At 49.2% G+C, this 26,654-nt stretch overlaps 1 protein-coding gene across 3 annotated transcripts; it reads right to left on the bottom strand.

The window, feature by feature from the left end:
* Positions 1–996: 996 nt before the first annotated feature.
* Positions 997–25,560, bottom strand: LOC120390919 (IgGFc-binding protein-like). Of its 3 annotated transcripts, none has more exons than XM_039513988.1 (10): positions 25,438–25,560; positions 24,050–24,115; positions 11,454–12,683; positions 9,394–9,470; positions 8,423–8,512; positions 7,729–7,912; positions 6,662–6,781; positions 4,898–5,097; positions 3,459–3,631; positions 997–1,417 (listed from the first exon to the last, which is right to left on the bottom strand). In XM_039513988.1, the coding sequence occupies exons 1-9, from the start codon at positions 25,466–25,468 to the stop codon at positions 3,461–3,463; spliced, it is 2,169 nt and encodes a 722-aa protein (XP_039369922.1). In that variant the 5' UTR covers positions 25,469–25,560; the 3' UTR covers positions 997–1,417; positions 3,459–3,460. The 3 variants fall into 3 exon arrangements, with proteins under 3 accessions (XP_039369922.1, XP_039369921.1, XP_039369923.1); XM_039513987.1 differs by having other exon boundaries at positions 24,050–24,148; XM_039513989.1 differs by lacking the exon at positions 24,050–24,115.
* Between the last annotated feature and the right edge of the window lie 1,094 nt (positions 25,561–26,654).

The raw sequence follows: 26,654 nt of genomic DNA on the forward strand, positions 1-26,654 counted from the left end.
TGCAAGTTCACAGCCACTTTTTCTGCAGCTCTTCCAAAGTGAGCACGATGGCTGCACTGCCTGACACCCTTCCACGCACCTGAATCTACAGGGACAATTAGGCAACATCTCTTTAGAACAACAAAGCTAATTTTCACCAGCTGAATATCTGAATGGTGCTGAGGAGATAGGAAAGATATGGCAAAAGTCCGACATCTTAACCAAAAAACCATCCTAACACAGCAGAACTGACTTTAGTTCCTGATTCTGCTACAGGCTCCCTATGTGACTTTAGCCAAGTCACCTGATCCCCAGTTCCCCCTCTGTCTAAAAGGGGTAATAATCCTTCTGTTCTCCCACCTTGTGGCCATCTTATCTACTTAGCTTGTAAGCTCTTTGGGACAGGGATTGTCTCTGACTGTGTGTATGTACAGCACCAAGCATCGTGGGACTGTATGTGCCCAGATAATATAAATAAATACTGGTGAACAGAAGGGGGCTGACACAGTCATCGCTCTCAGTTTGGAGAAGTTTCTTATGGAAAGATGACATCAGAGAATTTCATAGTGTTGCGGGGACAGCACAGTTTGAAAACAAATTTTCTTAAATAAAAAAAACAGTAGAAGAGCATTTAGTGGTGAAGTGACAGTGCTGGAGCTGAAAATCTATTACAGGCCAGGTCCTCAGCTGGTGTAAACTAGTGTGTTTTCAAGGATCCTTCTCGGGCTTGGGCAGCAGACAGTAGCCATGAAGCAGTATCCTTCAGCCATGCCCTCAGCAGCACCTCCACGCCACCACTCACAACTCCCATGCCAGGGGCTGGGAGAAGGGCTAACGTAGAGATTTGATGCCAGTTCTACAGAAGCCAGGAAGGACTCCTGCACTGGAGGGCTAATCACAGGACCATTTCTGCCAACTTAAAAGCCCCTTTCCACTGCCAGATTGGCATAAAGAGGCTTTAGAATTGGGCCCTAGGTTTCCAGGACAGGCAGAACCTGATAGCAAACCCTCAAACCAAAGAAGCAACCAAGGTCCATAAGCAGGTTATTTTATTATTTACACATTACAGTGAAACTGAAAGCTAGTTCACACACATAGCATGGAAGGGCTCTGCAAATCCCCCTCCCCCCACAAGCAGGGTGTGCTTTCCCTAAGAAATAACTGCTCTCTGACCTGGGATCTGGCCCTTTAATTCTAGGAGAGACACCCAGCTATAACCCTGAGGTGGCCTTTGAATTCAGTAGGAGTTGTGGATTTGGATCAGAGAGAGGATTTGGTCCAATCCTGCTTCCCCTTCCAGGTTTATGTAGTTGTGATGAAGAATGGCAGCTGAAGCATCTGCAACACTGGCACAGCAAAGCCGGCTGTATGATAAACATCGGTGGGTGGAGAGGTGATTGTTTCACGGAGATGAAGTGGAGGGCTCTTCCCAACTCACCTGCCAGCAAAAAAAATATATACATTGAGTGCCAATCCCATGGGAAAACTCCAGTCAACGTCAATGGGATCAGGACTGGATCCTCATTCAGGAATAGTGTAGAGTCTGCAAAATTCAGCCAGCCTCCATTGAAGTGACATGTGCAGGAAAATAACTAAACAAGTGTAGACAAAGCCAGCTCCCTTCCCCCACCCATCCACAGGTAAGCCATAAAGTAGCAGCTAACAGAGGCTGCTCCAAATAAACCAGAAATGTCCACTTCCAGACAACGGTTGTGGCGTCTCGTGCTGGGACTGGAACAGGGAGGTTTTTCCAGATATGAGTCTCCACTTTTTCCTCCAGACAAAGCTTCTGGACCCTTTCCCAGGAGAGGTAACAGAGCCAGAGGAAATTCCTTCCAGTGCTCACTCTTTATTGGGGATGGAAGAGCAACAAAAATGATTAAAGGTCTAGAAAACATGAGCTATGAGGGAAGATTGAAAAAACCGGATTTGTTCAGTCTTGAGAAGAGAAGGCTGAGAGGGGACATGATAGCAGTTCTCAAATACATAAAATGTTCTGACATGGAGGAGGGAGAAAAATTGTTCTTCTTAACCTCTGAGGATAGGACAAGAAGCAACGGGCTTAAATTGCAGCAAGGGCGGTTTAGGTTGGACATTAGGAAAAACTTCCTGTCAGGGTGGTTAGACACTGGAATAAATTCCCTAGGGAGGTTGTGGAATCTCCATCATTGGCGATTTTTAAGAGCAAGTTGGACAATCACCTGTCAGGGATAGTCTAGATAATACTTAGTCCTGTCTTGAATGCAGGGGACTGGACTAGATGACCTCGAGAGGTCACTTTCAGTTCTGTGATTCTATGGAATGTGGGTGACCATTTATAATATTATGGATACCAATATTACAAAATTGCATTGAATCTTACAAGATATGCCATGTATGGTATCAGTCAAAAAGTTACAATTTGCTAAGTGTGCTTATCTTGTTTATAAGCATGTATCATCTTTGCATTGTGTGTTATAAATGTGTGATATATCTGTGCTGTGTTTCTGGGTGACACCCCCAGACAGATTGGCATCAGCACTATCCAATCTATTTGATGGCCCATCAAAGGTAATCAGCTATGCCAGCGTTTCTCAAACTAGGGTTCATGAGGGCACTCCAAGGGGTCTGCAGACCCCAATGACCAAGTCCTCCACCTCCCTCCCAGTGCCTTCTGCACTGTGGGGGACAGCTGTTCAGCAGCATGCAGGAGGCGCTGGGAAGGAGGGGAAGAGCGGGGATGGGAGGCGCTCAGGGGAGGTGGCGGAAAGAAGCAGGGAAGAGGTGGAGAGGGAGCGGGAAGAGGGGGGGTTCAGCCTTCGGGGAATGGATGGAATGAGGGTGGGGCCTGGGCCTGAGTGGCAGGACTCTAAGTACCTTTCCATGCCCATGTGCTGTGAGCTTGTGTTTGGGACAGAGGAAGTACAAACCATATGGAAAAAGGATAGAAAAAGGCAGCTGCATCACCTCCATTTTGTCTTCAATCCTGCGTCTCACCTCTGGAGTAACTTCTCTACAAACTGGAGCTTTGAACAAAGATCTGATAGACCCATAGAAGCTTTGGATTGGCTGGCAGTGTGATATTTTGGGTAAGATCCAAGCGAACATAGACCTGGCAATGTGGCTGCCACTTTGGGGATCAGAGGAACATTTTGTAAGTGAATAGAGTTTTAACTAACTTCTCACTTTACTGGACCTCTCTGCTGATTGGGAGCCAGAGACTGGAATGCAGTCAAGGGGGCTGTGTGAGTTCTTTTTTTCAGCTTCTAGATAACCAATGTGGGGAATCTGGAGCACAGACTGTGACTGGTTGGTGATTCTAACTACAGTGTTAACCACTAGTTTTAGGGGAATCTGCTCTCCTTTTTGCAGCCTGCCCTGGCCACAGATTATACCCTGACGTTCCGACTCAGTGTTCATTCAGGCAAAATTCCCACTGATTTTGCCCAAGTCAGGAGCTCAGAGTCCAGCCCATTGATCTGAGTCTGACAGTGAGATACCTCTACTTCAGGGAGAGACCCATAAGGAGTGCGAAGCTGGAGAGATGGTCACAGCTGCAGATGGTGTGAGTGCTGTTCGTGTGGAGAACGGTGCAGCCATCCTCAGCCCAGGTGCCTTTCCCAGCGATGAATTTCCAGTGAATGCAGCGAGTCTCTTCCTCCTCTTTCTTTGTCTGGAAACAAAAACACCCCATCATCATCTTCACTGGATCATGGGGAGAACACTGTTTCTTTTGTCACACATCTCTAATAGACCATCATAAACTTGAAATCAACAATGACTTCATGGTTCTTTTTGTGCTGCACCTAACAGCCATTTGGGACTTCCCATTGGTAGTAGAAATACAAGCAAGATCCTCCAGCTCCAACAGCACAAGCCCCTGAGCCCAGAGCTAAAGTGGTAATTTCCTTAACTGTGAGCATTGTAGGGTCTATGACATACAACTGTGCAGTTCCGATTTGAGCCATTAAAAGGCATTCACAGACTTGCCCACAAATACCCACATGCACTCTAGCGAGTTCATTACTTAATTAAAGAAGGCACCATCTCATGCTGTTTTCCTGAACTCTGCTATCTATAGGGCAGAGGTCCCCAGACTGTGGGAAACGCCCCCCTATGGGGGCACAGAGGAACCTTCTGAGGGAAGTGACAGGTTCCGGGTCAGCCCCCATGAGGCGTGGAGAGAAAGTACAACCCAGCCCCTCCCAACCCTGAACTCCGCTCTCGTCCCACCCGTAGCCTCATCCCTGACTTCCAGCCCCATGTCTGGCACCATCCCCAGCCTCAGCATGGTTCCACTCCCAGCCCCAGCCCCTTACGGCTCCATTCCCAGCCCAGGGCCAAGGCTGGGGGCAGGGGTGGGGCTGGGGGCGGAGCTGCACCTGGTCATGGGCTCAGTTACTGGCCCGCACTGCAGTCCGGCTGCTGCTTCACTCCCACCATCAACCTCGGCCCCCGGCCATGGGTCTGGCCCTGCTCCTGGCCCCAAAACTAACCCAGCTGTGGCCCCAGCCTCAGCCCCCTTACCCCTGTCTATGTCCTTTCACCCTGCCCCCGAACCGTGGTCCCACTCCTGGCCCCAGCTCAGAGGGAGGGGTGTGGACAGGGTAAGGGGTGGGGACGTCAAAAGTTTGGGGACCATTGCTATAGGGAGTTGCTTTCCAATTATTCCTGCTCTAAGGGGTGAATTAGGGACAGTTGTTAGTCCTGAGCATTTTACAGGATGAATCATAACCCAATCAGGCTGGTGTGAACCCTATGTAACGTCCTCCACCAAAACAGCCCCCGTGTCAGGACTGAAGAAGCTCCCTCTCTTTCTCAGATAACTGTTTCTCAGTCCAGAAAGGCAACAGAACTCAAATGCCCTGCAGGAGACGCACCTTTTAAGTGACCAGCTGGAGCCCCGGGCACAGAGCAAAGTAAAAGGATCGACACTCACCTGTCTATGGCGCAGGGTGAAGTTCACAGGTTTGAGGAGGTTCATGGGCCTCCCATCTCCGACAGCCCCACTCACCACCCTGGAATTCAGGTGAAAATTCCTCAATTTCTCATCAGCCGTTAGATTTCCCTCGTTGAGAAATCTCTTGTTAATGATGGAGTCCAGGGTGGAGTAAGAAATAAAAGCAACAGCCACAAAATCTGAAAGCATGAAATGATGCCTCATAGAGACAGGGACATTGAGACAAAGAAAGAGCAAGCCAGGTGCCAAAGGTCACAGTGAGTCTGGAGCAGAGCTGGGAACAGAACCCAGGCATCCTGGCTGGCAGTTTGAGCTTTAACCACTAGAATACACCTCTACCCCGATATAACACTGCCCTTGGGAGACAAAAAATCTCACCGTGTTATAGGTGACACCACGTTATATCAAACTTGTTTTGCCCCCCCAGTTCCTTGTTCCCTGACCGCCCCCTCTAGAGACTCCCATCCCTAATCACCCCCAGGATCCTACCCCCTATCCAACCACCCTGTCCCCTTACTGCTCCGACCCCTATTCACCTCTCCCCGCCCTCTAACAGGCACTCACTGGCAGCCGTGGGAAGCGGAGCAGCCCGTCCCCAGTCTGCTCCACCTTGACAGCTCCCAGCCACGGCGCTCTGCTTCCCGCCATCGGCGAGTGAGGAGAGGTTGGGGAAAGGATGCCCCCAACGCCCTCACTCACCTGCGGCGGGAAGTGGAGCGACGCGGCCCCAGTCTACTCCACTTTCCTTGCCCCGGCCCCAGCCTCTGGGACTGCGGGGCCCCCAAAAGTGCCCTCCCACAGCTCCTTCCTCACAAACCCTGTGGGGGGAGCCCCTGACCACCACAGAGACCCTCTGCCCCTTATCAAACCCCTCAGCCCCGGCCTGACCCAACACCCTTAACACACTGCTCAGAGCAACGTGTGAGAGCTTTACCGCGTTGTATGCGAACCCGCGTTCTATCAGGTCGCGTTATATCGGGGTAGAGGTGTATATTGCCTCCTCCCTCTTCTTCCACAGAACCACATCTGTGTTGGAAACATCTGGTTTGCAGTATGGGAGTGTGATTCCTAAAGTGCACTAACATACATTAAAGCACACAAGGGAACCTTTAGTGCACACTAGTAGGGTCTATGCAGACCAATTAATGCACAGTATGTTAGTGCTCTTTAGAAATCATACCCCCACACTGCACATTATCCAGCTAGGTAGACAGCCCTAGGTGAAAGGCACTGAGGTGAAGCCATAGTTTTTCCTGGTTAGGAGAGGCAGAGGGGTTGGCTAGTGAGGAGTTTTCTCTGGTGCTGAAGAATTAAGAACCAGTCCCAGTTAGGTCCTACTGGCCCGAAAATTGGAGGAAAATTGGTAAATATCATCCTGGTTCCATTCCAGGAAGTCACACACGTCAACCTGGGGCCTAGCTGGGCTCATCATCAGGACGTCATGTGTTGGGCCAACGGCTCTCTGATCTTTCCATTCTCTGGACCAATTCACATGCCCATAAAAGCTTCTCTCTCCTTCCTGCCCCTCCCATTGCTCGGTTTTCATGCTGAGGGACAACCAGGAATGAAGGGCTCTGAGAGCTCAATGGCCTGAGAAACACTGGCTCAGCCAACAAGGTCCACACTAGTGTCAGGATAACAGAGGCGAGCGAACCAGCCTGGGGTGAGGGGAAGGGAAGAACTAGGGATGGGGTTTGGTGTCTAGCTACAGGGGCGAGTGTCTGGGAAGCACCAGGATGGTACCTTCTGTCGCTGCTCTGGTGAGCGTATCGCAGTGAATGTCCATTGTCTCATTCTGAGCTCTCAGCCTGAAGACCTCATCACAGGGACCTGCAGCCGGCACAACGAGGAACGTCTCGATAGCTGGGGAGGGAAATGGCAAAGCCTCTTGCTGCAAGGGCAAGGCAGGTTTGGAGCTCCACTCTCTCTGAATCCCACCAGCCCCTCCCCCTTTCTCCTCACCTCCATTTCTCTGTGTTTCCCTGAGCCCCTCTGGCTGACCTCCTATGATCCATCGTCCCTGTGTCCTCATGAAGATGTCACTGTGCCAAGAGGCAGAAGGCAACATCTCCCTGGTGCCTCACCTCTGCGCTTTAGCAGGGGAAGCAGCAAGAGGGGTATTGCTGCGGGCAGGGAGTGAAAGGAGGATGCAATGGCAGCTGCCTGTGGTGACAGGAGATTGGCATCGCTTTTAAAACCCTCTCAGGCAGCTGCCATTGCTGCAAAGACCCAGGGCTGGGTTTATGGGTGGCAGGTAACATAGGCCGGGGAAGGCTGTACCTCCCCAAACAGCCTGGTGTGGCCCTGCTCATGCTCCATCCCCAGACCCCGTCCTGCCTGCTTCCAGTTCCCTTCCAGCTCTTCCGTGGCTGAGGGGCTGAGGCAGGCAGGCTGGGGCCAGTGCTCACAAGGCCCAGGGCTCGGGGTGCTGGGGTCAGGGCTATGCCGTGTCACACTGCCTGCCCATCTGCCTGGCGCTGGAGATGATCTGGCTGCCTGGTGCTCCAGGACTGGCGGCGCTCCCACTGTGCTGCCCGCCTGGTGCTCCGGGACTGGGGTAGCACGGAGAGGAGGGGGGCAGGTTGCTCTGGGTGCCAGTGGAAGAGAGGGGGTAGAAATGGAGGGGTGGGCCTTGGACAAAGAGGGAGGAGCCAGGGGCTAGTCCCTCTCATTAACCTGCCGCCCATGGCTGGGTTATAAACCCCGAGAGAGGGGTAGCGAGGCTGCAGTGGTGTTCTGTATTGAAAACAGTATAACCCCCTATCTCACAGCCGCTACCAGGCAATGTGGGAGCCTTCCATCCTCCTCACCCATAGACTCTGTTGTCACAGTCTGGGTCATATTCTCCGGAGACCTCAAAGCAGCCATCAGTGCAGCCAGTTCCACACTCTGCAGGAGGAACGTCACGGCAGAGGCCACTTCCCCCTCGCTCTCCTTCCCACCAGCACTGAGGGTGGAGCTATTCAGGAAGGAACCAAAGGGTCGAGCAACTTCCTGGGATTGGGAAAGGAAACACCCTGAGAAGGAGGGAGGATTTCAGTGGTTGATGAGACACATTCTTCAGACTCCCAGGGGAACAATGACCCTCTTAGGGACATACGGGTTCATAGTGACCTTCCCCACTCTGCAGGACTGCAGCATTCTCAAGGAGGGAGCCCTTTACAGAGCGAGTGAGGCTACTGAGGCTTGCTCAGGACTCCACAGTAAGCTGAAGCCAGGGTCGGGCTAACACCCTGTGTCATTCACTCCTCATCCCTGGTCCCTTCAGTGTATGTGCCAGAGAACATTGCAGCAAACCAGCAGGCATCTAGGTTTTCTCTGTGTTGCCCCCAGAAGGAATTTGGATCTTCCTAGGACCAGTTGGGACAGAACCCAGATCCCCTGCCACTTAAGCTAGAGAGCATGCACATGCGCGCACACATACACCCAAAGTGAGACTGCTATTCCTGTGCTCAGGGCATTTGGCCATAGAGCGCCCACACCCGTAGGGGCAGAACCTCTGACCTGCAGTGATACTGCTCTGTCCTCTGCACACATGGTCTCCAAATTCACGAAGGCTGAATTCACAAAGGAGCAAAATTCACTGTTGCTGCCCTGCAGAGCAATCAGAGGAAATGGGTTATTTCTGCAAGCATGGAAACGCCACCCAAAATTAAGGTTAATGGTTCCGAAGAGTGATCTTGCTTCGACCTATGGCTGGCTGGCCGTCCCACTGGAATGCCTACAGATTAAGACATGTGAAGGCTCAGTGTGATGAAGCCCACAGACACGCTGACATTTCACATAGTATTGAAGCTTTCATGCATATTGATGAATTTCTCCTTCCCTTCCTCACAGGGGTTTGTAAGGATTATTATCCTCCTTCTACGGCTTTGGCTACACTTGCATTTCAAAGCGCTGCCGCGGCAGCGCTCCCGCGGCAGCGCTTTGAAGCGCTAAGTGTAGTCAAAGCCCCAGCGCTGGGAGAAAACTCTCCCAGCGCTGTCCGTACTCCAGCTCCCTGTGGGGAATAACGGACAGCGCTGGGAGCCGCGCTCCCAGCGCTGGGGCTTTGACTACACTGGCGCTTTGTAGCGCCGCAATTTGCAGCGCTGCAGAGGGTGTGTTTTCACACCCTGCTGCAGCGCTGCAAATTTGCAAGTGTAGCCAAGCCCTACAAGTGGGGAACCGATGCACAGAGAGACTGAGCAAATGGCCTAAAGTCACACAGTGAGTCTGGGGCAGAGATGGAAACCGAACTCTGACTTCCTGTATCTCTGGCTGATGCCTTAACTGCAGAACTCTGATGTACAGTGGGGGTGTCACACACCTAAGTATGATATGGTCAAGTTTTCAAAAGCACCTGGTGTTGGACTCATTCTGCTCCCACTGAAGTCAGTGGTAAACCCTGGATAGACAGAGATTCCTCAGGCTCAAAGTTTTCCGTGTGCTCTTTGTGAAAACCCTCAAAGCCCAAATAAACCCCTTGCACATACCTGCAGAAATACATCTTTGCACAGCTCCAACTGCTCTTTCATCTGTAGAGTCTCAGTCTGGCATTTAAAGGTAACATCTAGCAACAGAAAGGGAGGCAGGACAATTACATCAGGTCAACATTTGCAGGGCTAAAGTTTTCAAAAGTGTCTTGTAATCTGAGACCTCTTTATAGGGCCCTGACTTTCAGAAGTGCTGAGCAGTTACCCTCTGACAATCAGGCCCCTTTAAACTCTCAGGTTAGGCAACAAAATCACAAGGGAATTTTGAAAATCTTGGCCTAAGTGACACACCTAAGGCCACACACACAGGGACTCTAGGACAGAGCTGGGAATAGAAGCTTGATCACTTGAGTCCTAGCCTAGCATTTTAGCCACAAGGGCCGTCCTTTCTTCCTACCCCAATACAAAGTTGATGATCTACTGAAACCCGGCAGGTGTTTTCTCCCTTTAACTCCATTGATCCCTTAAGCCCTGTCTATCTGACAACTTCCAACTGAGTCTGTAATCAGTTAGCAATACATTCGGCCCTGAAAGCCTGGTGTGTGTCCACACATCACCTGGTTAATACTCGCTTAAGCTTTGTCTGTGTATCTCATTGATCAGTGTGTGTTATGTGTCCTCTAGGGGCTGGGCCACCACAGGTCTGGTTCTGCTACGGCTCCTAGCTATGGGAGTTTGTCCCTCAGCTCAAACAGTGAGGATCATGCAGTTACAAGATCATTGGTTTGATCCTTGGTGATAACCAAGATGACTGTTGTTACATCGATAGTCAAGAAGTTTCCCTTCCCCAGAACTGTTCTAACCCTGCTATTGTACTTTTTAATGGCCTGAGTCTCATCAAGGCATGTCTACACTAGAAACGCTAAAGTGGTGCAGCTGCAGCTGTGTCACTGTAGTGGAGACACTGACTTGGGTGATGGAAGGGTTCTTCCATTGCTGTAGTAAATCCACCTCTGAGAGGTGGTACCTAGGACAAGACAAGAATTCTTCTGTTGACCTAGTGTTACCTACACTACGGCTTAGGCTGGCTTATGTTTGATTAAAGTTTTAGATGTTGAGCAGGCCTCAGTTACACTAAAAGCCTTATGTTGCTCTGGCCTGGAAAAGACGGTTAAAGTGGGTATAAATGGCTCCTAAGGATGTTCCCTGTGGAGGGACCCTCCAGCACTAGTGTGGAACTGGTATAAGGGCCTTTACGTGATCTTGGCTTCATATGCAAGGCAGATCAAGGATGTGGTCAGAATGCACCATGCTACAGTTACTTCCTGGTTCTCAGGGGCCATGGGAAGCAGAGAGTAAATTACAGCAACCCTGCATGGTCCCAGAATGCATAAAGCACAAAGGTGGCTTAAAGCTACCTTTTCCTCCACCCTTTCTATTCTCCGCCGCAAGCACAGGAGTAAGAAACAAGCACAAAACTCTCTTGGGTTCCCAGCAGGCATTACAACCAAGTGTAGGAGGAAAAGTGCAACAGTTCTTAAACCAATTCAGAACAGCTGGTGAGCATCTGCCTAACTGCATGAGCTGGGCTGAAACTAGTTCAGTGCAGCTAGCAACACAGGCACAATCTTAGGTCTGGACTAAGCCTAAAACTTAGGTAGATCAGGCTATGTCACTCAGGGTTGTGAAATATTCATACCCCTGAGAGACGTAGTTAAGGCGTCCTAAGCCCAGTGTTGACACTACTAGGTTGACAGAAAAATTCTTCCCTCAACCTAGATACCACCTCTTGGTGGGGTGGATTAACTACAGGGACAGAAAAACCCCTTCCATCGCTGTACCAAGTGTCTACACTACAGTGCTACAGAGGCACAGCTGCAGCGCCGTAGCTGTGCTGCTGTAGCTTCTGTAGTATGGACATAGCCTGAGTAACTGTGGCTAGGGGTGGCCTAGGATGGCATGTTGGGCCAAATTCTCAGCTGGTGTAACTCAATGGAGCCCTGTCAGAATCAACAGACTTTACACCAGGCCCATGGTTGCCTCCCTAGTTGTGACACTGTTTTCTTTGCAGCGTAGACACAAACTGCGGTCAAAATAGATTTAAAACCCATGTTACTCACTTTTCCTGCAGGAACCCGGAATCCCATAGCTGTCCATGGCGGCAGTGCCAACACTCAGGAGCGCAAATGGAGAGCTGGGATGTTCCACAGCATGGGAGCTGATGGCAGGTCCAAGCGGACGCATGCCCCAAACGAACTCAGTGCCAGGGACTCGGTTCCACACCACATCCCTTAGAGGCTGATTGTCTAGGATGATGGCACCAGTCTCTGATGTACTGGCCACCATCAAGGCAAAGTTCTCGAAGCCCTCCTGGGCATTTATAGAATACATCCGGCAGTAACTGGCAACATCTGGAACATTCATCAGGAAGGCGTGGGAGGAATTAGGGACAGCTGCGCCCACGCTGTAGAACACCACCTGGATGCCCACATTAGCAGAGATGGAGACTGGGATCCAGGGCTTGACAGGACGCTGGAGTACACTGCCTCCTGCTAGAGTAACAGTCTCTGGCTGTTCCCCTAGTTGATACAACACAGTTGTGCTCTGGGAGGCAGTGATGTAGACCATTTCATCTACTATCTGCCAGGGTAAGGGAGGAATGATGTATGTTGTACCCCAGCTGCAAACTGGTAGGAGCTGCTCAAAGACATGGTTGCATTTTATGTTATTACAAAAACACACCTGGCCAACCAAGACGGCCACTGGCTTTTCTGAGACAATCCTGGTGCCAGACAGATCTCCTATGCCTTGAAACTGGTAGCCTTGGAAAGCGCGGAGCTTAATTTCCAGTTTGTTGCCAGAGGAGTAGACATTTTTTTCGTAACGTAACATGCCTTTCACATGGATCTTCACAGAGTTGCGGTCTTCGTACGTCATAACAGAGAACTCTGGGTAACTATCTAAGGATTGTGCAGAGGGAGTCACTATGTAGTGTTCATTTCCCAAGCTGGAGACAGGATACAGCACAGTGGTCTCAGGGCTCACATGTTTGTTGCTGACAGACACTACTGAGATATCTTTGTCAGCCTTGACTAGGACCACATTGTAGAACTTGGTAGTGCCCTTAATTCCAACTGACTCTGGTAGCCTGACCGGCACCATCTCTCCCCGATTTACCATAATCTTCTTCTCAAACCTTGCCACGCCAAACAGGTAATTGGAGATGGAAACAGACACTGAAGTGAAGGCAAAGTAGCCAGTAATTTGCACTTCAAATTGATTAGAGTTCCCACACTCGTCCATGTAGGAGGTGATGAATTCTCTTCCCAGAGTCTCAGTCTGACACGTGCCTGCAAGGGAAAATAGCAAAATAGAGATACTGTCAAGTGGTGGAGAGAGTAAAAGGGACTGGATGAACTTTGTTCAGGCCAAAAATTAAGGCCCAGTAAAAAAGAAAAGGAGCTTGAAAATCTTAATGCAGCTAGAAAGTCTCCCCATTATATTTTTAATCTAAATGAAAATAATTTTTATCAATCGTGAACATTATTTTAATGAACAAGCACAACTTAGACATCTTAGAACCCAACAAAGACCTTGGATCCGAACACGACTTCAGGGAATGTTCCAATCTGGATCAGAACTCCCTGACTGTCCCTGATCTCTATAATAGTTTAGAACCAGAATCCTGGATCCAAACACTCATGGAAACACCAAAAAAATTCAGATCCAGATGCTCACTTAATGATTTGTACTCAGCTCTAAGAATAATTGTCTGCCCTTCTCTAGAATCTCCTGTGTCAGTGCCAAACACTTGTGACAGGGTCAGGCCAGATGTCTACAGGAGAGTGATCGAAGGCAGATATATTAGCCCCAGGTTAAGTAGGTCCCCTTTCTCCGGGTAAGGTAACAGGGAAGGTTCTGGAACAATCAGGAACTTTCTGGAAACAATTAAGGCAGACAGGCTGATTAGAACACCTGCAGCCAATCAAGAAGCTGCTAGAATCAATTGTGGGAATCAGGGCACCTGGGTTTAAAAAGGAGCTCACTTCAGTTTGTGGTGCATGTGTGAGGCGTGGGAGTGTGTGCTGCTGGAGGACTGAGGAGTACAAGTGTTATCAGACACCAGGAGGAAGGTCCTGTGGTGAGGATCAAGAAGGTGTTTAGAGGAGGCCATGGGGAAGTAGCCCAGGGAGCATGGGTGGCATATTTGTAGAAATGTTGGTGGTGCACAGAACCTGCCCCTGCCCAAACTCTGCCGCCCACCTGCCCAAGGCTCTGGGTGGGAGTTTGGGTGAGGGAGGAGGTCTGGGGTGTAGACCCTAGGCTGGGGCAGGGGATTGGGGTGCAGGTTGCAGGCTCTGAGAGGGAGTTTGGGGATGGGAGGGGTGCAGAGGGATGGAGTGCAGGGGTGAAGGGTGTGGGGTGTGGCTGCAGATGAGGGGTTTTGAGTGTGGGAGGGGTTCAGGGCAAGAGGAGGGGTGTGGGGGGGGTGGGCTGTGGGGCTGGCAATGTGGGGTTGGGGGTGTGGGAGGGGCTCAGGGCAAGAGTAGGAGTGTGGGGGATGAGGGCTCTGGCTGGGACTGGGGATAAGGTGTTTGGGGGGCTGGAGGGGCTCAGGACTAGGGTAGAGGGTTGAGGGTGCGGTGGGGGGGCTCTGGGGTGGGGCAGGGCTTGGGATGAATTTGGGGTGCAGGCAGGCTGCTCTGGGACAGGGGCCAGTGAGGACTCCCCCCAGCCCTTTCCCTGCTAGCAGCAGCAAGCTCTGGGGGAGGAGCCCCCTTTCCTGCCCCCCAGCAGCACACTGTCATTGTACCCTCACTGGGGGTGAGGGATGGGGCTGCCTCCTTGCATGGGGCAGGAGCAGTGACTGCGGGCAGAGGGGGGGGCCCCTGTGCTGCTTGAGGGTCCTGCTGGAAAAGGGAAGGGCTTGAGGAGGAAGGGCAGGCTCAGAGTCAGTCTGTCCTGGCCGTGGAGAGGGGGGGCACTAGGACCCTGCGGCAGGACCCAGGGGCAGCAAGTCGGGGCCGCGGAACACTCTGGGGAGGCGTGGGGGGGTGCAGGTGGGGGGGCACCCAGCTCCGCATAATACTGGCGCTGGGCCCCTGGTTCTGAATATTGCTGGTGCCTGAGCACCACATGGATATGGAACTTGCCGTCTATGCCAGGGAGTTGTAGCTGTCATGCAGCTGTAACAGGAGGCACTATAGACAGCTGCAATCCACAAAGCCCTAGGCTGGAACCCAGGGTAGAGGGCGGGCCCGGGTTCCCCCCAAACCTCCCAACTCCTGATCAAACACAGGAAGATCTCTGAGGCTAGCAAAATCCACCAATAAGCGCAGGACCCACCGAGGTAGAGGAGGAACTTTGTCACACACTTTACAGACAGACATTATATAATTCTCAGTCCCACCAGGAAATGGGTCAATATTACTGTCCCCATTGCACTGAGGGGGAAACTAAGGCACAGAGAGGGTTAGGCGCTTGCTCAAAGTAACCCCACAAATCAGCAGTAGAACTAAGAATAGAACCCAGGTTTCCTGACTCTCAGTCTCTTGTGCTATAACCGTTAAATCCTACAACCCTTCCCAGCATTGGGAACAGAAATTTAGTCTGTTGAGTTGATAAGGGTAGGTGTCTTGGAACTATTGGGCTGAGGTGATAATAAAACCCTTTTGTACTGTTACTACATAGATTCATAGATTCTAGGACTGGAAGGGACCTCAAAAGATCATCGGGCAGTCCCCTGCCCTCATGGCAGGACCAAATACGGTCTAGACCATCCCTGATAGACATTTATCTAACATACTTTAAAATATTTCCAGAGAAGGCGATTCCATAACCTCCCTAGGCAATTTATTCCAATGTTTAACCACTCCTGACAGTTAGGAACTTTTTCCTAATGTCCAACCTAAACCTCCCTTGCTGCAGTTTAAGCCCATTGCTTCTTGATCTATCCTTAGAGGCTAAGACGAACAAGTTTTCTCCCTCCTTCTTATGACTCCCTTTTAGATACCTGAAAACTGCTATCATGTCCCTCACAGTCTTCTCTTTTCCAAACTAAACAAACCCAATTCTTTCAGCCTTCCTTCACAGGTCATGTTCTCTAAACCATTAATCATTCTTGTTGCTCTTCTCTGGACCCTCTCCAATTTCTCCACATATTTCTTGAAATGTGGTGCGCAGAACTGGATACAATACTCCAGTTGAGGCCTAACCAGCGCAGAGTAAAGCAGAAGAATGACTTCTCGTGTCTTGCTCACAACACACCTGTTAATGCATCTCAGAATCATGTTTGCTTTTTTTGGAGCAGCATCACACTGTTGACTCATATTTAGCTTGTAGTCCACTATAACCCCTAGATCCCTTTCTGCCATACTCCTTCCTAGACAGTCTTTTCCCATTTTGTATGTGTGAAACTGATTTTTCCTTCCTAAGTGGAGCACTTTGCATTTGTCTTTGTTAAACTTCATCCTGTTTACCTCAGACCATTTCTCCAATTTGTCCAGATCATTTTGAATGATGACTCTGTCCTCCAAAGCAGTTGCAATCCCTCCCAGTTTTGTATCATCTGAAAACTTAATAAGCGAACTTTCTATGCCAATATCTAAGTTGTTGATGAAGATATTGAACAGAGCCGGTCCCAAAACAGACCCCTGCGGAACTCCACTTGTTATACCTTTCCAGCAGGATTGGGAACCATTAATAACTACTCTCTGAGTATGGTTATCCAGCCAGTTATGCACCCACCTTATAGTAGCCCCATCTAAGTTGTATTTGCCAAGTTTGTTGATAAGAATATCATGCGAGACTGTATCAAATGCCTTACTAAAGTCTAGGTATGCCACATCCACTGCTTCTTCCTTATCCACAAGACTCGTTATCCTATCAAAGAAAGCTATCAGATTAGTTTCATATGATTTGTTCTTTACAAATCCATGCTGGCTATTCCCTATCACCTTACCATCTTCCAAGTGTTTGCAGATGATTTCCTTAATTACTTGCTCCATTGTCTTCCCTGGCACAGAAGTTAAACTAACTGGTCTGTAGTTTCCTGGGTTGTTTTTATTTCCCTTTTTATAGATGGTCACTCTATTTGCCCTTTTCCAGTCTTCTGGAATCTCTCCTGTCTCGCATGATTTTTCAAAGATAATAGCTAGAGGCTCAGATACCTCCTCTACTAGCTCCTTGAGTATTCTAGGATACATTTCATCAGGCCCTGGTGACTTGCAGGCATCTAACTTTTCTAAGTGATTTTTAGACACATAATTTTTAGACACATTAAACACATAAGTCTGGTTTGGGGTCTTGTGTCCAGTTATCACTGGCACCTTCTCCTGTTGCAACCACCCCTGTTATATATATACACACACACACACACCTGGGGGGCGGGGGGGGGGGGGGGAGAGAGAACCTTTTATTAAACACACATGAGAAACAGATAAATAAAATTACAATTTAAAAAATTAAATAAAACTTTCATTTAATAAGTTTCCTTTATTTCCGTTTTAGTTATATAGGGCCAGATCTTCAGCCAGTGTAAAACAGTGTAACACCACTGACTGACTACAACAGACCTTTGCTGATTCACAACATATGAGGATTCTGCCCAATACCCCCAGCTGACATCCCACTTGGCTCTTTATAGAGAGATCCAGAAACATTGTATCTCCCAGTAAACATTTTATCCTCACTCCCAGAGCACTCTCTCTGCCCTGAGTGGAAACAAAATTAAGGCCAAATGTAATACAGCTTCTCAAATTTCCACTAGCTGAGAATCTGGCTGTCTAGCTTCAGGCCCATTAATACGATCAGTGAGGGAAGATATTGTGAAATGCTGGGCCTCCTTCTCCTGTCCCTTACACCATATGACCGCCATTGATTTCAGTGTATTTCTCCTGATTTACACTGATGTATGTGAGAAGAGAATCAGGCCCGTCATTCTTAGCATCAATGGGAGCTGGCGGCAGGGCTGGATTTAGGAGGAGGTGACCCTGGTAACCACCTGGGGTTCCAGGCTTGTGGGGTGCCAGGCTCAGGGTGCTGTTATTGTTGTTAGTGACAAAAGGGAAACCAGAATGTTTGAAGTAAAATGTTTCAAGTATTCCATATGGGGATTCATTTTTCACCAGCCTCCTAGAATGTTCTGGACCTTTACAGTATCTCATGGAACCATGCAGATTTTCTGAGAACTATATTTTCCTCCAGCCTCCTAGAATGTTGTCAGCCACGCCCTCGCGAGTATATAACAAGCAGGGCATCACCTAGAGTTGGCAACTTTCTAATTGCGTAAAACTGAATACCCTGGCCCTGCCCCTTCCCCAAGGCCCCAACCCCACTCACTCCAGCTCCCCCCCCCGTTGCTTGCTCTCCCCCACCCTCACTCCCTTTCACTGAGCTGGGGCAGGGGGGTGGGGTGTGGGAGGGGAGTAGCACTCTGGCTGGGGGTTGTGGGCTCTCAGGTGGGGCTGGGGATGAGAAGTTTGGGATGCAGGAGGGGGCTCCAGGCTGGGACCAAAGGGTGAAGAAGGCTCAGGGCTGGGGCAGGGCATTGGGGTGCGGAAAGAGATGCAGGCTGGGGGAGGGAGCTTGAGTACAGGAAGTGGTTCCAACCTGGGGCAGGGGGTTGAGGGTGGGGGCTCTGGCCGGGCGGCATGTTATATCCTTGGGGGCAGCCGGTTTAGGAAGAAATGACTTGAGGCCAGACAGCAGACAGCTAACAAAACTACCATTTTATTTACAGACACAGAGCTCACCCAACTGGCCGAAGCTGGCTGGGCTATCCCCTAATAATCTAACTCAGTTGCCATAGCAACAAAAACCATGACAACCAAATACACAACATATTCCTCCCCCCCCAATAAGAACATCCCCCTAAATAAAACACACACTAGACTAAAGAAGGAGGGTAGACTGCCTCCATTCCCGGCTAAACCCTGGGGATTATTTTGCCCCATAACCGTGGGTTCGCCCTAGCTAAAGATCCAGCCGATGAGGAGGCTTTCTGTCTCTAGGTGAATTACGGCGAACTTCTGGCGTTGTTGCACCCGAAAGTACCATGGGCTCAGGGTCCGCAGCACGAACAGGTGAGGAGGTGGTATCAGCTCGTGCTGGGCAAAGGGGTATCTCAGCCGCCGACAGTAATGGAGGAGAACAGTCAGGAACAGGTGATTCGGTGTCTCACCAGAAGAGGTGACGTCTGACCCCTCAACTGCAGATGTGTCCTGAGGACTGGCATGACCTGGCAACAGCTGATCTACATGTCACCACCAGGTAAGATTCTCTGCAGTCTGGACTGTGTAGGAAACAGGTCTTGTTTGAGTGATGATTGTGGCTGGGACCCATTTAGCTCTGGAAGTATAATTCCGAGCCAAAACTGGCTGTCCCGGGCTAAAGGTTCGGTCTTTTGCTCTGGGTGCCCGTCTGATGACTTGATATTGCTGCTGATGTTGCACAATTTGTCGGGGTTCAGAAGGTTTCAGCAGATCAAAGCAAGTGCGCAGCTGTCGTCCCATCATTAGAAAGGCCGGGGATGCCTGGGTCATAGCATGAGGTGTGTTTCTGTAGGAAAGTAAGAAGGTATCCAGACGCTTTTGAATGGAGTGCTGTCCCCTTGCTGATTTCAAAGCGTGTTTCATTGTCTGAACAAATCTTTCAGCTAATCTTTTGGAGGATGGATGATATGGTGCTGACGTGATGTGGTGTATCCCGTTTGCCTTCACAAAATTTTGAAACTCCTGAGAGATGAACTGCGGTCTGTTGTCACTCACAAGTTGTTCTGGCAGACCAAAACGACTAAAGAGTCCTCATAGTTTTTGGATAGTACTCTCTGCAGTAGTGGACTGCATTATAGAGACTTCTGGCCATTTAGAATGGGCATCTACTGCCACCAAGAACATGCTTCCTTCAAGGGGGTCAGCGAAGTCAATGTGAATACGTTGCCACAGGTTTTCAGGCCAGTCCCATGGGTGTAGGGGTGCCCACTGGGGTGCATTCCTCACACCCTGACATGACATACAAGCTTTTGCCTTCTCTTCAATAGCACTGTCCAATCCAGGCCACCGAAAATAGCTTCGTGCAATTTCCTTCATGCGCACTATTCCACAGTGACCAGAATGTAACTGTTCTAACATCTGTGATCTCAGTGGTGGTGGAATAATGACACGTCTCCACCACAACAAACAACCAGATTGGACCGATAACGCCGTCCTCCTGGACATGTAGGTAACAAGGTTGGGTGAGACCGGAGAGGTTTGTCGAGATTTTCCATGCATCATCAGGTCCATAACTTGGGACAATACTGGGTCAACACGAGTTGCCTTCTTTATCTGAGTAGCAGTGATGGGTGTATTCTCTACCTGTTCAAAGTAGAAGATTTCCTTTTGGGCACTATCTTGATGTTTGACCAGCAAAGGCAACCTTGAGAGGCCATCTGCATTGCCGTGCAGAATGGATTTCTGATATTTGATTTCATATGTGTGTGCTGAAAGTAACAATGCCCAACATTGCATACGACTAGCAGCTAATGGGGGAATGCCTGTGTAGGGTCCAAATATCGATGTTAGAGGTCGATGGTCTGTGAGAAGAGTAAACTTTCGCCCAAACAGGTACTGATGAAACTTCCGAATTCCAAAAACAATTCCTAATGCCTCACGTTCAATTTGGGCGTAGTTAGTTTCTGCTTTGCTTAGAGTGCGTGAAGCAAAAGCAATAGGTCTCTCTTCTCCCGAAGGCATAATGTGTGACACGACTGCTCCCACTCCATAAGGGGAGGCATCGCAGGCCAATTGTAGGGGTAAGGATGGATCAAAGTGCGTTAGAACTTCAGATTTCAGCAATGCATCCTTAGCTTTGTTAAATGCAACATCACAGGCTTCAGTCCACTTCCAGGCCTTGTTCTGCCCAAGGAGCTCATGAAGTGGTTTTAGCAGTGTGGCTAACTGTGAGATGAACTTTCCATAATAGTTCAGTAGTCCTAGAAACGAGCACAGCTGGCTTACATTTCAAGGTGGGGGAGCCTCCACAATAGCTTTAACTTTTGCAGGGGCCTTATGAAGACCTGCAGAATCAATTATGTGTCCCAGATATTCAACAGAGGGCTTGAAGAATTCACACTTGTCTTTGCGAACTCGTAGGCCATACAATTCCAGTCTTTGTAGGGTAGCCTCTAAATTCTTTAAGTGATCCTCTTCATTTCTTCCAGTAACCAGGATATCATCCAGATAGCACTGAACTCCTGACAAGCCACACAAGATCTGGTCCATAGCCCTCTGGAACAGGGCGGGAGCAGACGTTATTCCGAAGGGTAGGCGACAGTATCGATAAAGCCCCTTATGAGTCACAATAGTCAACAGCTCTTGGGACTTTTCATCGACGTGCATCTGTAAATATGCTTGACTCAGATCAATCTTACTGAACTTTTGTCCCCCAGCCAGGCCTGCGAAGAGGTCATCGATGCGGGGAAGCGGGTATTGCTCTGCATACAACACTGGGTTGACAGTGACTTTAAAATCACTGCAAATCCAGAGAGAGCCATCTTTCTTCACTATTGGAACGATAGGAGTGGCCCATGAGCTATGAGTAACTGGTATTAGGACTCCATTGGTGACCAGGCGCTCCAGGTCTTCTTCAACTTTTGGCCTGATGGAATATGGCACAGTTCAGGCTTTCAGATATTTTGGTGGACTGTCAGGTTTAATGTTCAATGTCACAGTGATTCCCTTCATACTTCCCAAATCATCTCCAAAAACAGCAGCATGTTTCCTTAGTATAGGGGTTAGACTGGTTTCTTCTTTAGTCATCCGGTGCACTTCTGCCCAGTTCAGTTGAATCTTCCCAAGCCAAGACCTACCCATTAAGGCTGGGTAGTTACCTCTCACCACAAACAGTGACAATTTAGCAGCCTGTCCATTGAGCTCCACCTTAACATCAATAGTGCCCAACATGGGCACAGCTTCTCCCGTATACGTCTTCAGAACAGTTTTTGTTGCCTTAAGCGGAAGATACTGTAGCTTTTCTTTATACACAGTCTCAGAGACCAGCGAGACGGCTGCACCGGTGTCCAGTTCCATGCATATAGGTTTGCCATCCAACAACAGGGTTACCCAATATTCATGTGAGCCCACTGCCAAAGACAAAACATGCAGTGGCACTTCCTCTTGCGATGAGGTGTCACCTTGATCATCCTGGGTCTGCTCTAGGGTATGCAAGGTTCCTCTTTTTGTTGGCCAGACCACCGGCCTCTCTTTCTTTTGTTTACAGGCACACTCAATGTATCCCTTTTTGCCATAGTGTCGACACACCAGGTCCTTACACCAGCATTCTGATACCTGGTGACCCGGCTTACCACAGAAGTAATATTCTTGACTCTGCACAGTTTTGTGGGTCGGTTCTTGTGACACTTTTTGCACCCTAGGGGATGCACCGATGTATTGTGCCTCCCTTGTAGCCAGTTCCATGGAGACAGCAATATCAACAGCCTTCTGTAATGTAAGCTGAGCCTCTATCAGTAGGCACTTCCATATAGCTTCACTGTAGAGGCCACACACTAACCTGTCACGCAGGGCATCATTTAACATCTCTTTAAATTCACAGTGTTCTGCTAGCTTTTTTAAAAATTGCTACAAATTGTACAACTGTTTCATCTTCCTTTTGGTCTCTTTTGTGGAACCTATATCTTTCAGCAATTACCAGTGGTTTTGGGGGAAAATGGGACCCCAGGATTTCCACAATGTCACTGTAAGATTTAGTCTCAGGCTTAACAGGGTGTAGTAAGCTGCGTAGCAGGGAGTAGGTTTTAGCCCCTACAACACTTAAGAATATTGGCACCTTCTTCGCTTCTGTAATGTCAGTTGCAATAACAAAAAGCTCAAAACACTCAGTATATACATGCCACTGCTCTATATTCTCATCAAAAGGTTCCAGTGGCCTGGTCAGAGTAGCCATGATTTTTAGTTTCACTTTCACAGTCAGTGCAAACAAGCAGGTTTTTTGTTTGTTTGTTCTTTACCTTGACTTCTACTTCCTTCTGTTACTGGAGTAGCACCGGAATCCCAGCCATCGTCGCCAGTGTTAAATCCTTGGGGGCAGCCGGTTTAGGAAGAAATCACTTGAGGCCAGACAGAAGACAGCTAACAAAACTACCATTTTATTTACAGACACAGAGCTCACCCAACCGGCCGAAACTGGCTGGGCTATCCCCAAATAAACTAACTCAGTTGCCATAGCAACAAAAACCGTGACACCCAAATACACAATACGGCGCTTACCTCAGGTAGCTCCCGGTTGGTGGCACAGGGAGGCTAAGGCAGGCTCCCTGCCTGCCCTGGCTCTGCGCTGCTCCCGGAAGTGGCCGGATGTTCGGCTCCTAGGCAGAGTCGCAGTCAGGTGGCTCTGCGCGGAGCCCAAGCACACAGCCGCCACCCCCACAGCTCCCATCGGCCACAGTTCCCAGCCAATGGGAGCTGCGAAGCTGGTGCTGGGAGTGGCAGCAGCACTCGGAGCTTCGCCGGACATGCTGGCTGCTTCTGGGGAGCTGCGCAGAGCCAGGGCAGGCAGGGAGCCTTCCTTAGTCCCACTGCGCTGCCAACCAGACTTTTAATGGCCCAGCCTTGGATATTAGAAGAAACTTTTTCACTCGGAGGGTGGTGAAGCACTGGAATGGGTTACCTAGGGAGGTGGTGGAATCTCCTTCCTTAGAGGTTTTTAAGGTCAGGCTTGACAAAGCCCTGGCTGGGATGATTTAGTTGGGAATTGGTCCTGCTTTGAGCAGGGGGTTGGACTAGATGACCTCCTGACATCCCTTCCAACCCTGATATTCTATGGTCAGCTGTGCTGTCTGGAGCTGCCAGGGTCCCTTTTTGAGTGGGCGTTCCAGTCAAAAACCAGACACCTGGCAACCCTAGTATCACCCGCAAGTCTGATGAGTCACGAAATGGGCTACAAATGCAATAAAAAACAAGGTATTTAAAAGTCTAACAAATGGAGGGGAGGAGGGTGCACAATTTGGTCTAGGGACAGCCCTGGCTGCCAGTCCTCAGCGCCTCTCAGGATTTAGCTCCATTTGTAAGATTTCCCAGTGCTTCTAGTTTCTATATGAAATTGATCGTGATCTCAATTCTCATTTGCAACTTTGTAATGCTAACAGCTTCTTAAGGGGAAGCTGCCAGAAGGACAGACCCAGAGTTGCTGCTACTTCATTCGCCCTCGCTCCTTTCTGACAGACCTCCAGGTACTGCAGTCCAGTATATTAAATCTCCAGCTATTGCTTTCTGGGCCCACCTCTGGCTTTTCAGTATGGCCTAGTGACACTATTAAAAGACCTCTCAGTGGGACATGGCAGCAGAAAGAGGTTCTTGTCCACCATGGGACAGAGTGTGAGCAGACGAAAACTAGAACTCCCTGAGGAGTGACAGAGGGAGAAAGAGGGAGTGAATGACTAAACAAACACTGAGGAGGAGGAATTATCCCTGACACCCAAACTTTCCTCTTCTCAAAATTCTGGATTTTCCCTTCATGGCCTGTTTAGAACCTGAGCTGTACCCACCCCTTTGGGCATTCCACTACTCCTAGTGACCGGATGCAGTGAACCCCCACATTAGAGTCCAGATAGTGCTGCTGAGAGCTGCCAAGCCAATACCAGCTTCATTGCAGACACTCTCTATGGGACTCACTTATTATGGGCACAGAAACGTTAGACAAGGCATTATGTTTCACTTACCAATTGTGTTTGTCCTCTGGGCACTTGCTGGTGGTAGAAACCAGAACAGTCCAAGGAGGAAAAACACTTGAGAGAAGATGAACAAAACTTGTTTAAAATCTAAGATATGGCAATAAACAACACAGGGAGAGATTACTAAATAAAGGAGTCTAAGCACCTGTGTATGAGTCTGACCCTAATCTCAGTTACACTGGTGTAAATTTGGAATGACTCCATTGGTTTACTTTGATTGGAGTTACTCTGGATTTATCCTGGGATTTAGGACATCAGAATTAGGATCAGGGCACTGGACCTCACTGATGTGGGGAGAATGGAAGCTAGGCACTGGATTTTTTCATTCTAGTCTCATCCTCTGATGCTCTGTAGGAGGCAGCTGGGAGGCTGGAGTCTGAGTGGCTTCTCAGTGCTCTGGGGCAGGGTGTCATAGATTCACAGGGTCTGGTCTGTGCTGCAGCCTGTATCCAGTCCCTTTGGAGAGATCCCTGTAGTGTGCTGGACCCCAAGGACCTACACAGTTCCACAGGGGCAGACCCATGGCTCCAAAACTAGGCCTTTGGGTGCCAGCAACCCCCGTCATTTTCCAGGCTCCCTGTGATAAGTCCAGCAGAGCCGGACTCCAGTGGGAGGTTTGTTGTTTACTCCTTCAGGGAACAACGCTCTCAGTGAGTATTTGCAGTAATGCCAGGCAGCCTTTTCAAAACACGGTAAGAATGTATCCAGAATCTGACAGTCCTTCCTTTAGCATAGAGAGGCACAGGTTAGGACATGGTCCATGCTGACCAATTCCAGGGCTGCCATGAGACAGGCTGCTGTAGGTCAAGATGCACAGTAAGTTTGCAGGAGAGCCTGTATCTTGCTAATCTCTTTAGCCAATAGTTGGTGCTGCAGCTGCTCTCTGTCCACCTGTGAAGCCCAACAGGTAACAGAATGTCCATCTACACCGCGCAGCAGACTGCAGCAGCAAGGCTCAGAACCCAGCTCGACACACTCAGGCTCATGTGACTGTGCTAAAAGTAGCTGCGTACACAGAGCTTCTAAGTTGTGGCTTGGACGAGAGGTCAGGCTCTGAAGTATAGGAATGGGCCTCAGCTGGTCCAAGCCACAACTTAAAAGTGCTGACTGTCTACACAGCTATTTTTATCATAGTATCACAAGCCCGAGTCTGTCAAGTTGGGCTTGGAGGGTCCCTGCCACAGGCTGTATAGATGTCCCCTGATAGGCCAGGGAACCTCCAAAGTACCTGAGGACAGAACCCTTCTAACTTGCCCTCCCTGGCATCTCCAGGAAGTTGCCAGCTGGCTACTCCCAGCTATTCAGAGGATAGCGGCTTGCCTGCCACACTCTCCCGTACATCATGGCTCTGTCATCACTAACTCGGTTCTACTTACTTGGAGAAAATGCGAAGCCTCGGCGTCCCATGGCTGCTCAGAAGACAAGCTCTGGGATTCTCACTCTTGTAGCTTCCTTATTAACCAGAAACAAGACCAAAAGCAGAACCGACACACACTCAATCACAGCATCTTCCTCTTTAATACCCTTATCTCTGGTCTCTGGAAACAGTCTTTGGGCCAAGTTCACCTCACTGGAGTCAGTAACTGATTCCACTAAGGGGATGGGCCCTTTATTATTTATTATCTTCCCTCACCCCTGCAGTGTGCTGGGTGCCCTCACAGGGGAACAGGGAATCATACAGTCCTTACGCTGCCGTTTACACTGTCATGGGAGATCTGACACACCAGGTGAGAGTTGTATACAATTGGTGCTGAAATAAGATGAGTGAACAAGGGTTACAAAACTAAAATAAGATGAAAAAACAATGAGGAGCCCTTGTGGCACCTTACAGACTAACAAATTTATTTGGGCATAAGCTTTCATGGGCTACAACCCACTTCATCAGATGTGGAACATATAGTAGGGAGGTATAAATGCACAGCGTATGAATAGATGGGACTTGCCTTACCGAGTGGAGGGTTAGTGCTAATGAGCCAATTCAACTAAGGTGGAGGTGGGCTATTCCCAACAGTTGACAAGAAGGGGTGGAAATCACTTTTGTAGTGCTAATGAGGCCAATGTAAAGAAGGTGGCCCATTTCAAACAGTTGACAAGAAGGTGTGAGTATCAGCAGGGGGAAATTAGTTTTTGTAGTGACCCATCCACTCCCAGTCTTTATTCAGGCCTAATTTGATGGTGTCCAGTTTGCAAATTAATTCCAGTTCTGCAGTTTCTCGTTGGAGTCTGTTTTTGAAGATTTTTGTTGAAGAATTGCCACTTTTAAGTCTGTTATTGAGTGACCAGGGAGACTGAAGTGTTCTCCTACTGGTTATCAACAATGTGCTACTGTTGCAAAAAAACAAAAACCAAACATTCAACCACTTTCTACCCTCAGATAACCCACATTAGGGAAATGCAGCTCTCTAGTTACTTTCACATAAGAGAATAAGAATCTACTACTGCTACACACTAGAGAAGCATATCCTTTAGCTAAAGGGGTACAAGGCTCATGCTTTTAGTGCAGAAGATACTAGGTACAATCCCTCCTGATGACCCACAGTGGATAAATAGCTAAATTCACTCTACACTGCAACCTGGATCTGGGGGTTATAGT

Source organism: Mauremys reevesii, linkage group 25 (assembly GCF_016161935.1).
Source record: "Mauremys reevesii isolate NIE-2019 linkage group 25, ASM1616193v1, whole genome shotgun sequence".
Lineage (NCBI taxonomy): Eukaryota > Metazoa > Chordata > Testudines > Geoemydidae > Mauremys > Mauremys reevesii.

Excerpts from the sequence above, each read along its gene's own strand:
- LOC120390919 (XM_039513987.1), bottom strand. The coding sequence starts at position 25,468 with ATGGGACGCCGAGGCTTCGCATTTTCTCCAA. Across the intron at positions 12,684-24,049 it reads CCAGAGGACAAACACAATTG|GCACGTGTCAGACTGAGACT; the intron begins GTAAGTGAAACA and ends TTTCCCTTGCAG. Across the intron at positions 8,513-9,393 it reads GCAAAGATGTATTTCTGCAG|GGCAGCAACAGTGAATTTTG; the intron begins GTATGTGCAAGG and ends ATTGCTCTGCAG.